This window comes from Mytilus trossulus, chromosome 7, assembly GCF_036588685.1.
Source record: "Mytilus trossulus isolate FHL-02 chromosome 7, PNRI_Mtr1.1.1.hap1, whole genome shotgun sequence".
Lineage (NCBI taxonomy): Eukaryota > Metazoa > Mollusca > Bivalvia > Mytilida > Mytilidae > Mytilus > Mytilus trossulus.
Window position 1 is genome coordinate 27,998,301 of NC_086379.1, and position 14,053 is coordinate 28,012,353.

General features: G+C 31.1%; 1 protein-coding gene across 1 annotated transcript; it reads left to right on the forward strand.

The window, feature by feature from the left end:
• The first annotated feature begins 639 nt into the window (after positions 1 to 639).
• On the forward strand, positions 640 to 12,590 carry LOC134724870 (beta-lactamase domain-containing protein 2-like). Its single transcript, XM_063588179.1, has 8 exons — positions 640 to 865; positions 1,354 to 1,486; positions 2,121 to 2,312; positions 5,045 to 5,144; positions 9,917 to 10,145; positions 11,031 to 11,188; positions 11,603 to 11,860; positions 12,252 to 12,590. The coding sequence occupies exons 2-8, from the start codon at positions 1,359 to 1,361 to the stop codon at positions 12,510 to 12,512; spliced, it is 1,326 nt and encodes a 441-aa protein (XP_063444249.1). The 5' UTR covers positions 640 to 865; positions 1,354 to 1,358; the 3' UTR covers positions 12,513 to 12,590.
• The last annotated feature ends 1,463 nt before the right edge of the window (positions 12,591 to 14,053 follow it).

The following is a 14,053-nucleotide window of genomic DNA, read 5'->3' on the forward strand; positions in this document are numbered from 1 at the left end:
GGAGTAGAAACAGGATTTAATAATTACAAACCAATAATTTATTTGATTAATTAGAATGCATTAAAGATTTGATTTTCTTGACAAGGTTCAACAGATAGTTGGAAGACAAGTCAGCTTCCTGCATGAATACAACTTGCTGCCACAATTTAGATAAACAAAAATCACAGACGGTATGAGAATACAGTCAAAATGCACTAAGAAGATTGAAATTTTGTATCGACACAATATGTAAGATTAAAGAACCACAGCCTCCGGACACAGGAAAAAATAATAAGAAGATGTGGTATGAGTGCCAATGAGACAACTCTCCATCCAAGTCATAATTTGTAAAAGAAAAACCATTATAGGTCAAGTACAATCTTCAACACAGAGCCTTGGATCACAACGAGGACCATTGCTTCTTTTTTTTGAATTTTGTAAATATTTTGACAAATTTTATAAGATGATTTATAGACACTTCTACCTATTGTTTTGTATTTAGAGTTTTGGGTTCAAGATGCGATATTTTGAAATTTAATTGAAAAATGTGCTATTGATTTAATAAGTATCAGAAGCAGAGAGACTTGTAAAAAATAAAAGCTACCTTTTTAATAAAGGGAAGTAATTCCATCTGTTTTATTTCAAAGAATGGGAGATAACTTAGTAATGTTTTAATCCATCAAGGATATAGGAAGAGAAAAGATTTTCATTATGAGGAAACATTTAAAAAACAATAAGCAAAAATTATTTGGATATCTTGATATACAAGCTACTTTAAATCAACACACTGAAGTGTGTACATTAATATTCATTATTGTGTAAACCTAAATCTTATCTCAACATAAGTGTGATAACATGTCCCAGATTTTAACCTCAAACTCAGCTGGTAAGTTTATCATTATACCTGTTCATTAAATATTAATTTCTTATTTTAATGAAAAAATGTTTAAATTGAAAATTATTAGGCAAAAACTCTCATACTACAAATTTCTGTTGTCAGAAGTTTTGTAAAATCACATCTGAACAGTTAAATTTTCCTTAACTTTATACATATTTAAAAAAATTTCAAACAGATATTGCAGACCATCTATATAGGTCGTCTAGTAAACCAATAATTTAAATGGACAAATATTGGTTTATTTATTAGCAAGAATTATTGTGATGTTAAAATTTTGCAAATAAACATAGAAATTGAAATGGATATTGACTTTCTTATTCTTATACCTTAAAAACATAACAGTTTTAGGTCAAACCGGTGTTAAAAAAATTAATGCATGATCATTTTGTAATGTAAACATCTCAGCTATTTATAACAGTAAAGAGAAAAGGTTAAAATGTAGAATTAGACTTATCTTACATTAGTCTTTTTTACAGATTGAATGATTGTTGTAAGGAGAATTATTTTAAAGATTTTACAAAAGAAGGAAAAGATGTCAAAACCTAGACAACCTGTTCATTTAGGTGGATTTGTTAAACCAGGATTTGAAAAAGTAAAAGATGTTTTCAGGTAAAACTTAAAAGACTAACATCAATGTTCAAATAATAGGGGGATAGGAGGGGTCCTGATCCCGAAATCCTGGGCTCAAAAACACAAAATCCAGAGGTCAATAATTTAAATAAAATTAAACCCAAAATCCCCCCCAAAAAATCCCAGATCCCGAAAGGGTCAATCCCGAAATCCCGAGCTTAAAAACACCCAATCCCGGAGTCCTGATAAAGGTCCTATCCCCCCTCAATATAGTAGTATACTGTATTTCTATGTATGGTCTGAATGAATGAAAAGGGGGGTTTACTCAGACAAATAAACATAGGCACTTGTCTCAGAAAAAAATCCTATATATCATAATATAACACAAGGTTGTGTTATATTGAGGTTTATATGGAAAAAAATTCTGAGACAAGTGCCTGTGCAAATAAAGTAAGCATCTGAATAAAAAATATAAGCCATTTTGATAATGAGGGAATTTTATGGAATGCTCATGTGTACAGCTCCCTATGATAAAAATTACCTGTTTCTATGCCAGATTTCAATACTAGTGTTTAATTTACTTAACATCATCTGATTTCATAAGATGCTTTCTAAGCATAATTGGTAAAGTACATTTTGTTGAATTTGTGATTTTAATATTCAATTTTTCTAGATCAAATCTTGAGACCCAGACTGAAATTGGAGGGACCTTTGCAGCTTATTACAAGCAAGAATTAGTGGTGAACCTATGGGGAGGATATGCTGATCAAAAAGCTAAAAGATTATGGAAGGAAGACACAATGCCATGTGTATATTCTACAACTAAAAGTGCATCAGCTGTTGTTATAGCACATATGGTAGATAGGTATGAGATAGGTTATATGAAAAAGAACAGAGTTTACATTTTGAAACAATTTAGGGGGCTCGCCGGTTTAAATCAAATATTTTATCTAATATAAGATTTCTCTATATTTTTATATAAACGAACTTTACCTTATACTTAATAGAAAAATGAAATAAAAAATGGGGTCACCGTTCATTTACGCTCACAATCTGGCTTCGAAAGAAGCATACATTTTTGTTAATGTCCTTTTTATACGAACGCAAATTTGAAAAAAAAATTGTCCTATATTGCTATCACGTTGGCGTCGTCGTCTGCGTCGGCGGCGTCTGCGTCGGCGGCGTCTGCGTCGGCGGCGTCGGCGGCGTCGGCGGCGTCGTCCGAATACTTTTAGTTTTCGCACTCTAACTTTAGTAAAAGTGAATAGAAATCTATGAAATTTTAACACAAGGTTTATGACCACAAAAGGAAGGTTGGTATTGATTTTTGGAGTTTTGGTTTAAACAGTTAAGGAATTAGGGGCCAAAAAAGGGCCCAAATAAGCATTATTCTTGGTTTTCGCACAATAACTTTAGTTTAAGGAAATAGAAATCAATAAAATTTTAACACAATGATTATGACCACAAAAGAAAGGTTGGTATTGATTTTGGGAGTTTAGGTCCCAACAGTATAGGAATTAGGGGCCAAAAAGGGACCCAAATAAGCATTTTTCTTGGTTTTCGCACCATAACGTTAGTATTAGTAAATAGAAATCTATGAAATTTAAACACAAGGTTTATGACCATAAAAGGAAGGTTGGTATTGATTTTGGGAGTTTTGGTCCCAACAGAATAAGGGGCCCAAAGGGTCCAAAATTAAACTTTGTTTGATTTCATCAAAATTGAATAATTGGGGTTCTTTGATATGCCGAATCTAACTGTGTATGTAGATTTTTAACTATTGGTCCCCTTTTCATATTGGTCTACATTAAGGTCCAAAGGGTCCCAAAATTAAACTTAGTTTGATTTTGACAAAAAATGAATCGGTTGGGTTCTTTGATATGCTGAATCTAAAAATGTACTTAGATTCTTGATTATTGGCCCAGTTTTCAAGTTGGTCCAAATCGGGGTCCAAAATTAAACTTTGTTTGATTTCATCAAAAATTGAATAAATGGGTTCTTTGATATGCCAAATCTAACTGTGTATGTAGATTCTTCTTTTTTGGTCCTGTTTTCAAATTGGTCTAAATTAAAGCCCAAAGGGTCCAAAATTAAACTTAGTTTGATTTTAACAAAAATTGAATTCTTGGGGTTCTTTGATATGCTGAATCCAAACATGTACTTAGATTTTTGATTATGGGCCCAGTTTTCAAGTTGGTCCAAATCAGGATCTTAAATTATTATATTAAGTATTGTGCAATAGCAAGTCTTTTCAATTGCACAGTATTGCGCAATGGCAAGAAATATCTAATTGCACAATATTGTGAAATAGCAAATATTTTTTTAATTAGAGTTATCTTTCTTTGTCCAGAATAGTAAGCAAGAAATATATAATTGCACAATGTTTTGCAATAGCAAGATTTTTTTTTAATTGGAGTTATCTTTCTCTTTCCAGAATCAACTTAAATCTTTGTTATATATACAATATACAATGTATATTCACTTTTTACTACCAACTGATAAATTAAAATAATCTTTACCATTCAGTGATAACAAGCAGTTTTTTTTACATCTTAATATTTTATGATGTATTTAAATGAGTAATTATCGTTGCAAACTCCATTAGAAATTTTAATTGAGATTAGTTTTGGAAAGGGAAAGGGGGATGTGATTAAAAAAATTGGGTTCAATTTTTCTCATTTGAAATTTCATAAATAAAAAGAAAATTTCTTCAAACATTTTTTTGAGAGGATTAATATTCAACAGCATAGTGAATTACTCTTAGAGAAAACAAAAAATTTATATAAGTTCATTAGAACACATTCATTCTGTGTCAGAAACCTATGCTGTGTCAACTAATTAATCACAATCCAAATTTAGAGCTGAATCCAGCTTGAATGTTGTGTCCATACTTGCCCCAACCGTTCAGGGTTCAACCTGTGCAGTCGTACATAAAGCTACGCCCTGCGGAGCATCTGGTTTTCTGTTGAACTGATAGGAGAAATATCGGTAATATCGAAATTAAAAAAGAACTAAATTACAGAAATCGCTTAAATTTTACAATTATTTTGTTTATGTACAGCTTATTCGAAAACAACAATAAAAAATATAGGTCACCGATGAGTTAAAAAAGATATTTCAATTTTAATGCCAAAAAATGGCATTTTTGCACCAAAGGGAGATAATTTGGAGCTTTTTCAATGATATCAACATTTTAAAAGTCAGCTGGAGCCAATACAATTTGTTTCTTTGGAATGATTTTGAATCATATGATAGAGTAACAACTACTAAAGGAAATAAATAAAATTTGCAATGAAAAATTAAAGTTTATTTTTTTTTCGGAAAATCTTATACCCGCGAGCCTCCTTAAATTGTAATAAGTTTATTAACTTGTGTATGTACATCATGTGAGAGAGGGCTTTGTGAGGGATATAGATGTGGGGCTGAGAGAGAGAATCACTTGATAAATATTCATACAAAGGTTATTGTAATTTATGTATATTTGAAGTTTATTAAAAGGCCTTTTATATTTAACTGACAAGTAACCCTTCTGAATCTCCCCCCATGCTACAAATACACACACTTAATATTATCATATATCTAATTTGTCTTTTGTAGAGGATTATTAAGTTTTAAAGAAAGAGTATGTCAATACTGGCCAGAATTTGCTAACAATGGAAAGGAAGATGTGACTCTAGAAATGTACCTTTCTAATCGAGTAAGAATTTTAAAAGTATTATGTGTAGTTTTATTATACTGTAAATTCAGAAATTATTGCGTGGTTTTGATTATTGCGAAAAATGCGACAGACTTGTAAATGCAATAATTTAAACTCGCATTTTGAAATCATTGATATGAATTAAACAGGATTTTTCTCAAAATCATTATAATTAAAATCGCATTTAAGTCTAAAATGACAAACTCGCAATAATAAATGCACGCAATAATTTCTGAATTTACAGTACCGTTAAAGCAGAAATTTTTGTGGAGGATTGAATTTCGTTTATTTTGTCGAGAGAATACACCCATGAAATTAAAACCCTCATAAAAATTTAACCTACATATAATATCACTCCCCATTTACTGGAACCCCGAAATTAAATCCCAATGAAATCCTTTATAGAGACAAAACCATGAAATTTTATCCCCACGGAATTTAATGTTTCTACAGTAGTTATTTTGCAAAATCCAAGTGTTAAAAAAAAGAGAACAATATAGACATGCAATAAATGATTTAAGTGTTAAAATAATTTTTTGCCTGATTTACTCATAAAATATTTTGGAAATTAACAATAAAATGCTTTGTTGAGCACAGTCTGATACGACTGCAGAGGTCCATACAATACTCAAGCTTGATACTATCTGAATTTGGATTGTGATCAAATTTTTAACATAATATATGTTTTTGACACGAAATAAATGTGGTCAAAGATCTTACAAATCTATTGTGCAATACTGTGCAATTAAAGATTTCTTTTTGAAACATTTCAAAAATTTGAAATTTGAAAAATTGTGAGAAAAAAATATTAATCCCTTGGAAAATTTTTAAAAAGTCAGAAATGTCAAAGCTAAATTTATAAGAACCGAAAGGGATCATGTCAATAGATATAAACAATTCACCAAAGTTTCTTGCAAATTGATGAAAGTGTTTTTGAGTTATTGTCCAAAAAACTGGAAAATCACCCTTTCTTAATGAAATAAAATCCTAAACTCAAAAACTTCAATTCTAATATTTATTGAAAAAAAATGGAGCTCACATCAATAGATAAAAACATTTCACCAAAGCATCATGGCAATTGGTTCAAGCATTTTTGAGTTATTGTTCGAAATATTGACGATGGAAGGACTGACAGATGGACAATGGTATACCATAATACGTCCTGTAAACAGGCATATACAAATGTATACTAGATCAGTGAAAATTGATGTCATACTTATCTCCAAAACATAAAGCTGAACGAAAATTATAAGTATACAAGAATTCATGTTTGTCATATGAAAAAAGAAAACTGAACTACTGTGGATTCATTAATATTCGTTGGATACCAATTTTCGTGGATTTCGTGGGTACAGAAGAACCACGAATTCAAATGTTCAACAAAATACAAATTTTGTTAAGGAATGAGTGTAGATTTTGTCAAAACCACGAAATTAAATATCCACGAATATGTAAGTTTTCCTCAAACCACGAAAATTGGTACCCACGAAAATAAATGAATCCACAGTATATGCAGTTTCTCCCTACTAAAAATAGCAAGTTCTCTATCATTTTTAATGCAAAAAGTTTGGTACCTCCTTGAATAATGCTTTTCTATAAGGCAAATATTTTTCAAAACTTTCCCATCAGAATTAAGAATAACAAATTTGCCATTTTCACTCAATACAACAATATGACCTAAAGGTGTGGACTCTACATCAAAAGGCTGAGTGAATAATTTCCTCCACCTGAACTTCACATCTTCACTAAAAGCTACAACCCTCTTTTCTGACAAAGAAAGAATACAAATATTCTTATTAATAATCTCTGTCATTTTAAATTTAAAAGCTTCTTCATGGTGGAAAAATTGGTATTCACAAGTTATAGTGTTCACTAGCACCCCATCTCCAGATATTACTTCTATATAACATGTCTTTGCAAAATTCATTAAAAACCATGCAGAGTTTTTTAAATACAGAATCATTATATTTCCACCTCTTTTTCCACAAAGAGCTTGAACTATTTTTTGCCTTTTACTTTAAAAAGTGTTCTGATCTCATCCTGTTCATTCTTAACTAGTATTGTATATTATCAACTGCAAAGAAAAGATCATTTGTCTCTAAAAATAGCATGTCAGCAATTTTGCCTTTATAATCTATTATCCTAGGGCATCTATCTAATTTCATTTCTAGAAGATGCTCTCTATTTGCCACAAATATAGTCCCATCACTTGCTATGGTTACTAATGGATTATAATACACTTGATTATGTGGGTTTTCAAGTGTATTCATTAAAGATGTTAAATCGTATGACTTTGTTATTTCACATTCTACATATTCTGTTCCATCATAATTTCGTAGTGATCCAAAAATACTTATTACTGGTAAGCTTTCTTTTGATACTTTTGCTCTAGTAAATTGTTTAGTTTCATTTGGTTTGAATAGTGGTATGTCAAAGCACTTAACATTTTTAGACACATTTCTGATATCATTTCGGATCTGTTTGATATCATCTTTAACTTTGGATTGGTTAATAGTTTTAATTTTTTCGTTCAATTCCCTCTGAAGTGGTTCCAGTTTAAATTTTTCTTGACAGATAAAATTAGCATTCCTTGCAAAAGTTTGTGTCAGCTCATCCACCAGTTTATCTGAGTAATCTGTTACCCACTTCCTCAAATCATCAGCATGTTTTAAAATTTTCTCCTTTTCTTCTTCAAACTTCGTCTCATGAAGGTTATACCAATCCTTCAATGATTTCAATTTTTGAGTAACAGACGCAAGTAATGTTTGCTTGATGGTATTTTCTAATAAATCAAGCTCTTCAAGAGTTTCCTCATGAATTCTATTAATAGTTTTAAAAGTATGTCCCTTATGAATAGAAAGTATAGACACACATTCAGGACAAACCAGGCTTTTGCATTCTATACAATAGTTTGTACAGTAAGTGTCAGTGTGATCCTCACAAAAGATGTTTTTAAGCACTGGCTTAGTGCTACTTTCCAACGAAATAGCTCTGACAATTTTATGATCTTTCTTTTTTAAATCCCATAAATGATCTCTTTTACATTCATAGCATAAGGATTTGACACAGTCCGAACATATCCACTCAGTTATTTTTTCCTCTTTACAAAATGTGCAAAGAGGACTTTGTCCCATCTGATTTGAGGAAGAAGCCATTGTCTCAATTAACAACACCTCGATGCTTTTCAGTATTATTATCTTATTCACTAGAAAAGAATGTATATCTGAAGATGTCCCAAATAGTATTTTGCATTGCAATTTTATCCTCAGATAAACTGATTTGGTAGATTTATTTATCTCTGGAAGCCAAGGTCATGTAACAAAGGTGAGCTAATAAAAAAGAAGGCAGTAGTAGTAATGCACTTATACTTATTTGTAGAAAGAAGCTATTTGGTATTTGAAATAAGATTTTGTAGCCCTCTTAAACGTATGTTATCATTAAATACATAGAACAGTACAGAAATACAAAGATAGTAGCTGTCTACAACTATTTTTTTTACATTAATATGATTAAAACAGGAAATAACTTATAAATACTGGTAGAAATATGTCTAATAGGATGCTGGCCGATTCTTGGTTATACAGTTATTTTATCTGCATGTTAACTAAATGAAAGGAATAACCCGACAAAAAAAATTCTTTCAATGGTAAAAAAACATCTAGGGCATCAATACCTATAAATTATATGTTACATTAAGCTAAACAATTATTACTTGAACTTACCAGGCTGATCTGACAAGGATTTGATAAGGTATCATTTCAAACATTATACTTTTAAAATTTTAAAACTGCTTTTCTGAGCTAGATATGCTCACAGAGGTCCAACCCTGAACAGATGGGACAAAAATGAACACGATAATCAAGCTTGATACATGTTTTAATTTGGATTGTCAGGAAACCAAATGTGTCTTCAGAGGACGACACAGACAATGACATCATAGCATTATACGAACCAAAGAAATTTGAAGTCGTATAAAAACTTGACAAATAGTTGCAAACACCAGCTGCATTGATGAAACAAAATAATTGGATATTTGTATGCAATTAATATACCCTCCAATTTATAAGTTGAATTTTATAGCCAAATTGAAAGATTAGGAAGAGCTTGTAGGATAGTATACACAATAAACTAGATTTGTCAAAGCGACACGAATGGCCCCGTCCCAAAAAGTTGAAAAATCTGAAATTTCAATATAAACACATGTGGACACAAACATGATGGTAGTCCCACATATAAAAAAATCAGCTCAAAATCTGGAGCCGTATAGAAAAAAATTATCAGTACAACTGTGAATGTAATAATCTATCAAAATCCAAAGCCCTTAATTTCTGCAAAAAATAGTGGAGTGGAACGAAACTTAAACTTGACCAGTAACCCATCATGGTTAACTCACATACCAAAAATCATCTCAATATATGAAGGTGTTTAGAAAAAAACTTCATATAACTGTGATTTTTAACAATTTCTACAAGTCTAAAGCCTGTAATTTTGGCAAAAATTAGTGGAGCGAAACGAAACTTAAACTTGATCTGTAACTCATTATGGTTAACTCACATACCAAAAATCAGCTCAATATCTGAAGGCGTTTAGAAAAAACTCTGTATAGTGGTTTGTTGCTGAATGACGGAGTTTCAGAATTTAGGACAAGGGTAAAACTATATGGCACCGACAACTTCAATGCGCGGCCTTAGAATAAACTGTTTTGAAAGTACAGTAGCAAATATCCCCTTGACGTTTGCCTTTTGAATTAAACATTGCTATTTTCTTCACAGGCAGGTTTGTCAGCAACCAATGAAAAGTTTCCAATGTCATTAATACTGACAGATCCAGTCAAATTAGGTCATATCTTAGCCAATCAGAAACCATTATGGAAGCCAGGAACAAATCATGGATACCATCCTGTAACCTTTGCCCTCTACCTTGATCAGATAGTTAGACATGCTGACCCACAAAGAAGATCTTTATCTCAGTACTTTCATGATGAAATAGCAAAACCATTTGGTAAGATAAATCTTTTCTATTATGATAGATGAATTATCACTATGTTGTTGCTTAAAGAATCATATTAAATCTCATAGAACATTTAGAAACATAAATGAGAAAACAATCGAGCAAAACATTTTGGTTGAACAAACATCACTCTTTGTTTCTTAAGAAATGTACAAGTAACAGCACTACAACAATCTTCAATTAAACTAGGTTGTGTATGAATTCATCAGATATAGATAGTCTTTATAACATCAAGACAAACACAAAATTCTCTTAAAAAAAGCATTTAAAGACAGTGACAATTGATCTGTCAGGATAAATTATTGTACCTTTCAAGAACATCTTCAACTATTATTTTTGAAATCACAGGTGTCCAAGAAATTCTTCGATTAAAAAAATACAATGAAGTAAATATTCACAATATTGTAAACAAGGAATTTTATAACAAGGAGACAGTAGCATTTCTTATACATTGGATCAACACTAGACAGGTTTCTTTTATTCTTTTAAGGTTGTACCGAACACCTCGCTTAAAGATTAATTTGGCTCAATTGATTTTTATTAAATTTTGACAAAAATTTAAACTTGACCCTTTGACAGAGATATAAAAATTTAGAAAATCTTTAACCACAAACATTATAAAAAAATCATTCAATATACATGTATAGCAGTTTGAAAAACACTAATTTGAATACTGAGAATCTTAATATTGCTTTTAAAATAGAAAGTGATTAAAATGTTCAGCTGATTTTCACAGAGTTATCTCTCTGTAGTGTATGTACCAACCAAAATGAATCCACTTCAGTATTTTGCACTGCAATAAAATTTGATTATTGCTTTAATGAATAATTGTTTATGAATACAGTTCCATCTATGAGCTATATTTCTTTCCCACAGATATAGAGTTTTACATAGGACTACCAGAAGAGCTCCATTACAGGACTCCAAGGATAATAATATGGAAGATGTTAGATGCTGCTTCATATATACATAACTTCAAGGGAGATCCAGATATACTGAAACTAACATCTCAGAGCCCTACTGACTTCAAAAGTGTAAGTAAAATCTGGTTGGTTAAAAAGAATGGACATCCAGTAATATGTCAAAGATATATAACCCCTAATTTATTGCACTCAGAATGTATTTGTGGATTTTTGCTTATTGTCATTGGTACTAATTTTGGTGGTTTGAAGAAATACTTTTTGCATACAAACCTTTGGGAAGTTTATACTCTGTTAAACATTCAACTTTGTTTTTTCATCTAAACCCTGAAAATCCACCAAAATTAGGACAACAAATTTAAACAAATCCTCAGCATATCATATAAGGAGAAGCTTAATTTTAGTGAAAATTAAAATTATCGTAAATGTTAGGTCAATTCATCTAACTATATTGTGCATTGATAAATAGCAGCAAAATAATCCCAGATGAGGCAAACTTTTTTTATCAAAGATCCTCTCACGTTTTAGGTGAGGACAATGAATGATCCAGATATAAAGAAACTACCAGTAGGTTCTATATGTGGACATGGTACTTCTGCTGCGATTGCAAAACTACATAGCATTCTAGCCAATGGTGGAGTATATCAGGGGAAGCAACTCCTCTCGGAGGATTCTATAAACAAATTCCAACAAATTTCTTCAGGAGGTGTAGATTTAGCTTTCAGTATGGATGGTATGTGGAGTTATGGGCCCATGGTGTTTCCTATTGCAGAAACTGGTAAACCAGTAAGTATTTATTATTATAAATGATTTTAGATTTTATCAAATGTATATGACATCCATTTTCACATAACTAGTTAAACTGGTAAAACTTGCCTCTGGGTGCAGTCTTGTCTTGCTGTGTTGAAGACATTGGTTGCCATCAGCTTGTTTTTTGCTGATCAAATTTTTGTCTCTCTTTGACACATTCCCCATTTCTATTCTCAATTTTAATCCTTACATGTACTTATAAAAGCTTGTATCACATGCTTTGTCTGCCTCCATTGTTGAATGTAGTCGTTTTTAATTTCACTTGGAAATCACGTTAATTCATTGCAACCAATATAATTATAAAATTTAATTACTTGGTAATTTGTTTAAGTTTGATAGGTGAACTTGAACATTTATTTTATTTTAGCTAATGTACATTTTTGGTCATGGAGGATATGGAGGACAGATGGGGCTTGCCGATACAAGATATAAAACAGGATTCTGTTATGCAACAAACTATCTTGATGCTTCATCCCGAAGTGGTGCCGATGATGATAGACGCTGGATATCTATGTATGAAACATTGTATGAATGTATTTACAAATTAGAAAATGTTCCATCTAGTCAAGAAAGAAGAACATTTTATGAATTTGGTGCTTTTAAGAAATTCAAGGGAAGCAGATTATGATAGTATTTAATTCATAACAGTATTAAATTTAGAACAAATGCCAAAGATGATTATATGGTGCTACAAATAGACCGTATAGTGCTACAGATAGACAGTATAGTGACAGATTTCAATTCATTTGCCTTTGTAATGGCTGTTATTTTATGTTTGTTATATATATCTTTGTATGAATTTGTCAGCTGTGATATTAAATTTTTAAACAGGAATTGTTAATGGTGAACTAGATAAATTATAAATTTATACATACATATCTGGCACTATGTACATTCATGCCAAAAGGTCAACCGTAGCCCATGAGACAAGTTTCAAACAGATGAGGTGCAATAGGACAGAAAGCAGACCTGCACTTCATTTGAACTTTGGTGGAAAATGATCTTGTAATCAATCAAACCTCATCACCTTGTTTCATTTATCTTTAGAACTTTAGTGAGGAATTTATAGACCACTTTCGAGTTCATTCGTCACCGGCAAAAACTCATCAATTCTGCACGCCTTTATGACATCATTTACCAGATAGAGGGGGTCGCCTGTATCCCTGCACTATTTACATTCATCAATTGTCTTAGTGATTGTCATTGTGCAGGATAAACTAGAAATAATGGTTGCTCTGTAGGTACTTCCCTAATGACAACAGTGTTGATTGTAAATTTTGAGAATTCAATTTGCCGAATAATTCGTACAATATAGAATTATAGTTTTCCAACCACTCGCTCAACATTGGAATGGAAGTGATGACGCCCCTAAACGCACAAATGACGTTCACTAAAAACCAGAGTTTTTGACGGAAATGCATCGAACTCTAAAGTTGTCTATTGAATGATTGATTGGTGTTTAAATCCACTTTGATAACTATTGGCTTTTTCGTTGTGATCAGATTTAATTGGTGGAGGAGTCTGAATTGCCCAGAACTTTGATAGCAAAACTGACAATCCTAGTTAGTTAAGATTTAAGTGGAAAACAAATGTCAAATTCAATTTAGAAAGTAAACAATTCCACAACAATGTAATAATAAAATATTAAACACAAAAGATATTTTACTATAATTTTATTTAATATTTTTCAAAACAATGTATAAATGAGATTTACACCAGTTTTATTGCATCCTGATTAACAGTTTAAATACTTCAATCAACTGATTAAAATCAACAGCAGTTTCCATAACAAATCTGAACACACATACAAAAACAATTCATATGGCAACTTATAATAAATTGTCAACATAGACAATCTTAACAAACATATGTGCAGAAACTGGGAATTTTACAGAAAGAAGTCAAGAGTATTTGTTAAATCTAAGCTCAAAAGCATGAACTTGTATTACTGGTAGTCTATTTTTTTTTTACTTTTTACGAAAACTTATAACATTAATGCAAAATAAACCTAAATAAAATCAGCTCAAAATATTTAACAATATAGTCAATTTGACGGAAGCACTGAGTGACTAAAAATAGTTGACAAAGCATTTTATGGATTTTTATCAAACAGTAAATTGAAAGTTAAATCTAATGGTCCATCATGATCTGGTTTTAAGAGATTTTTTA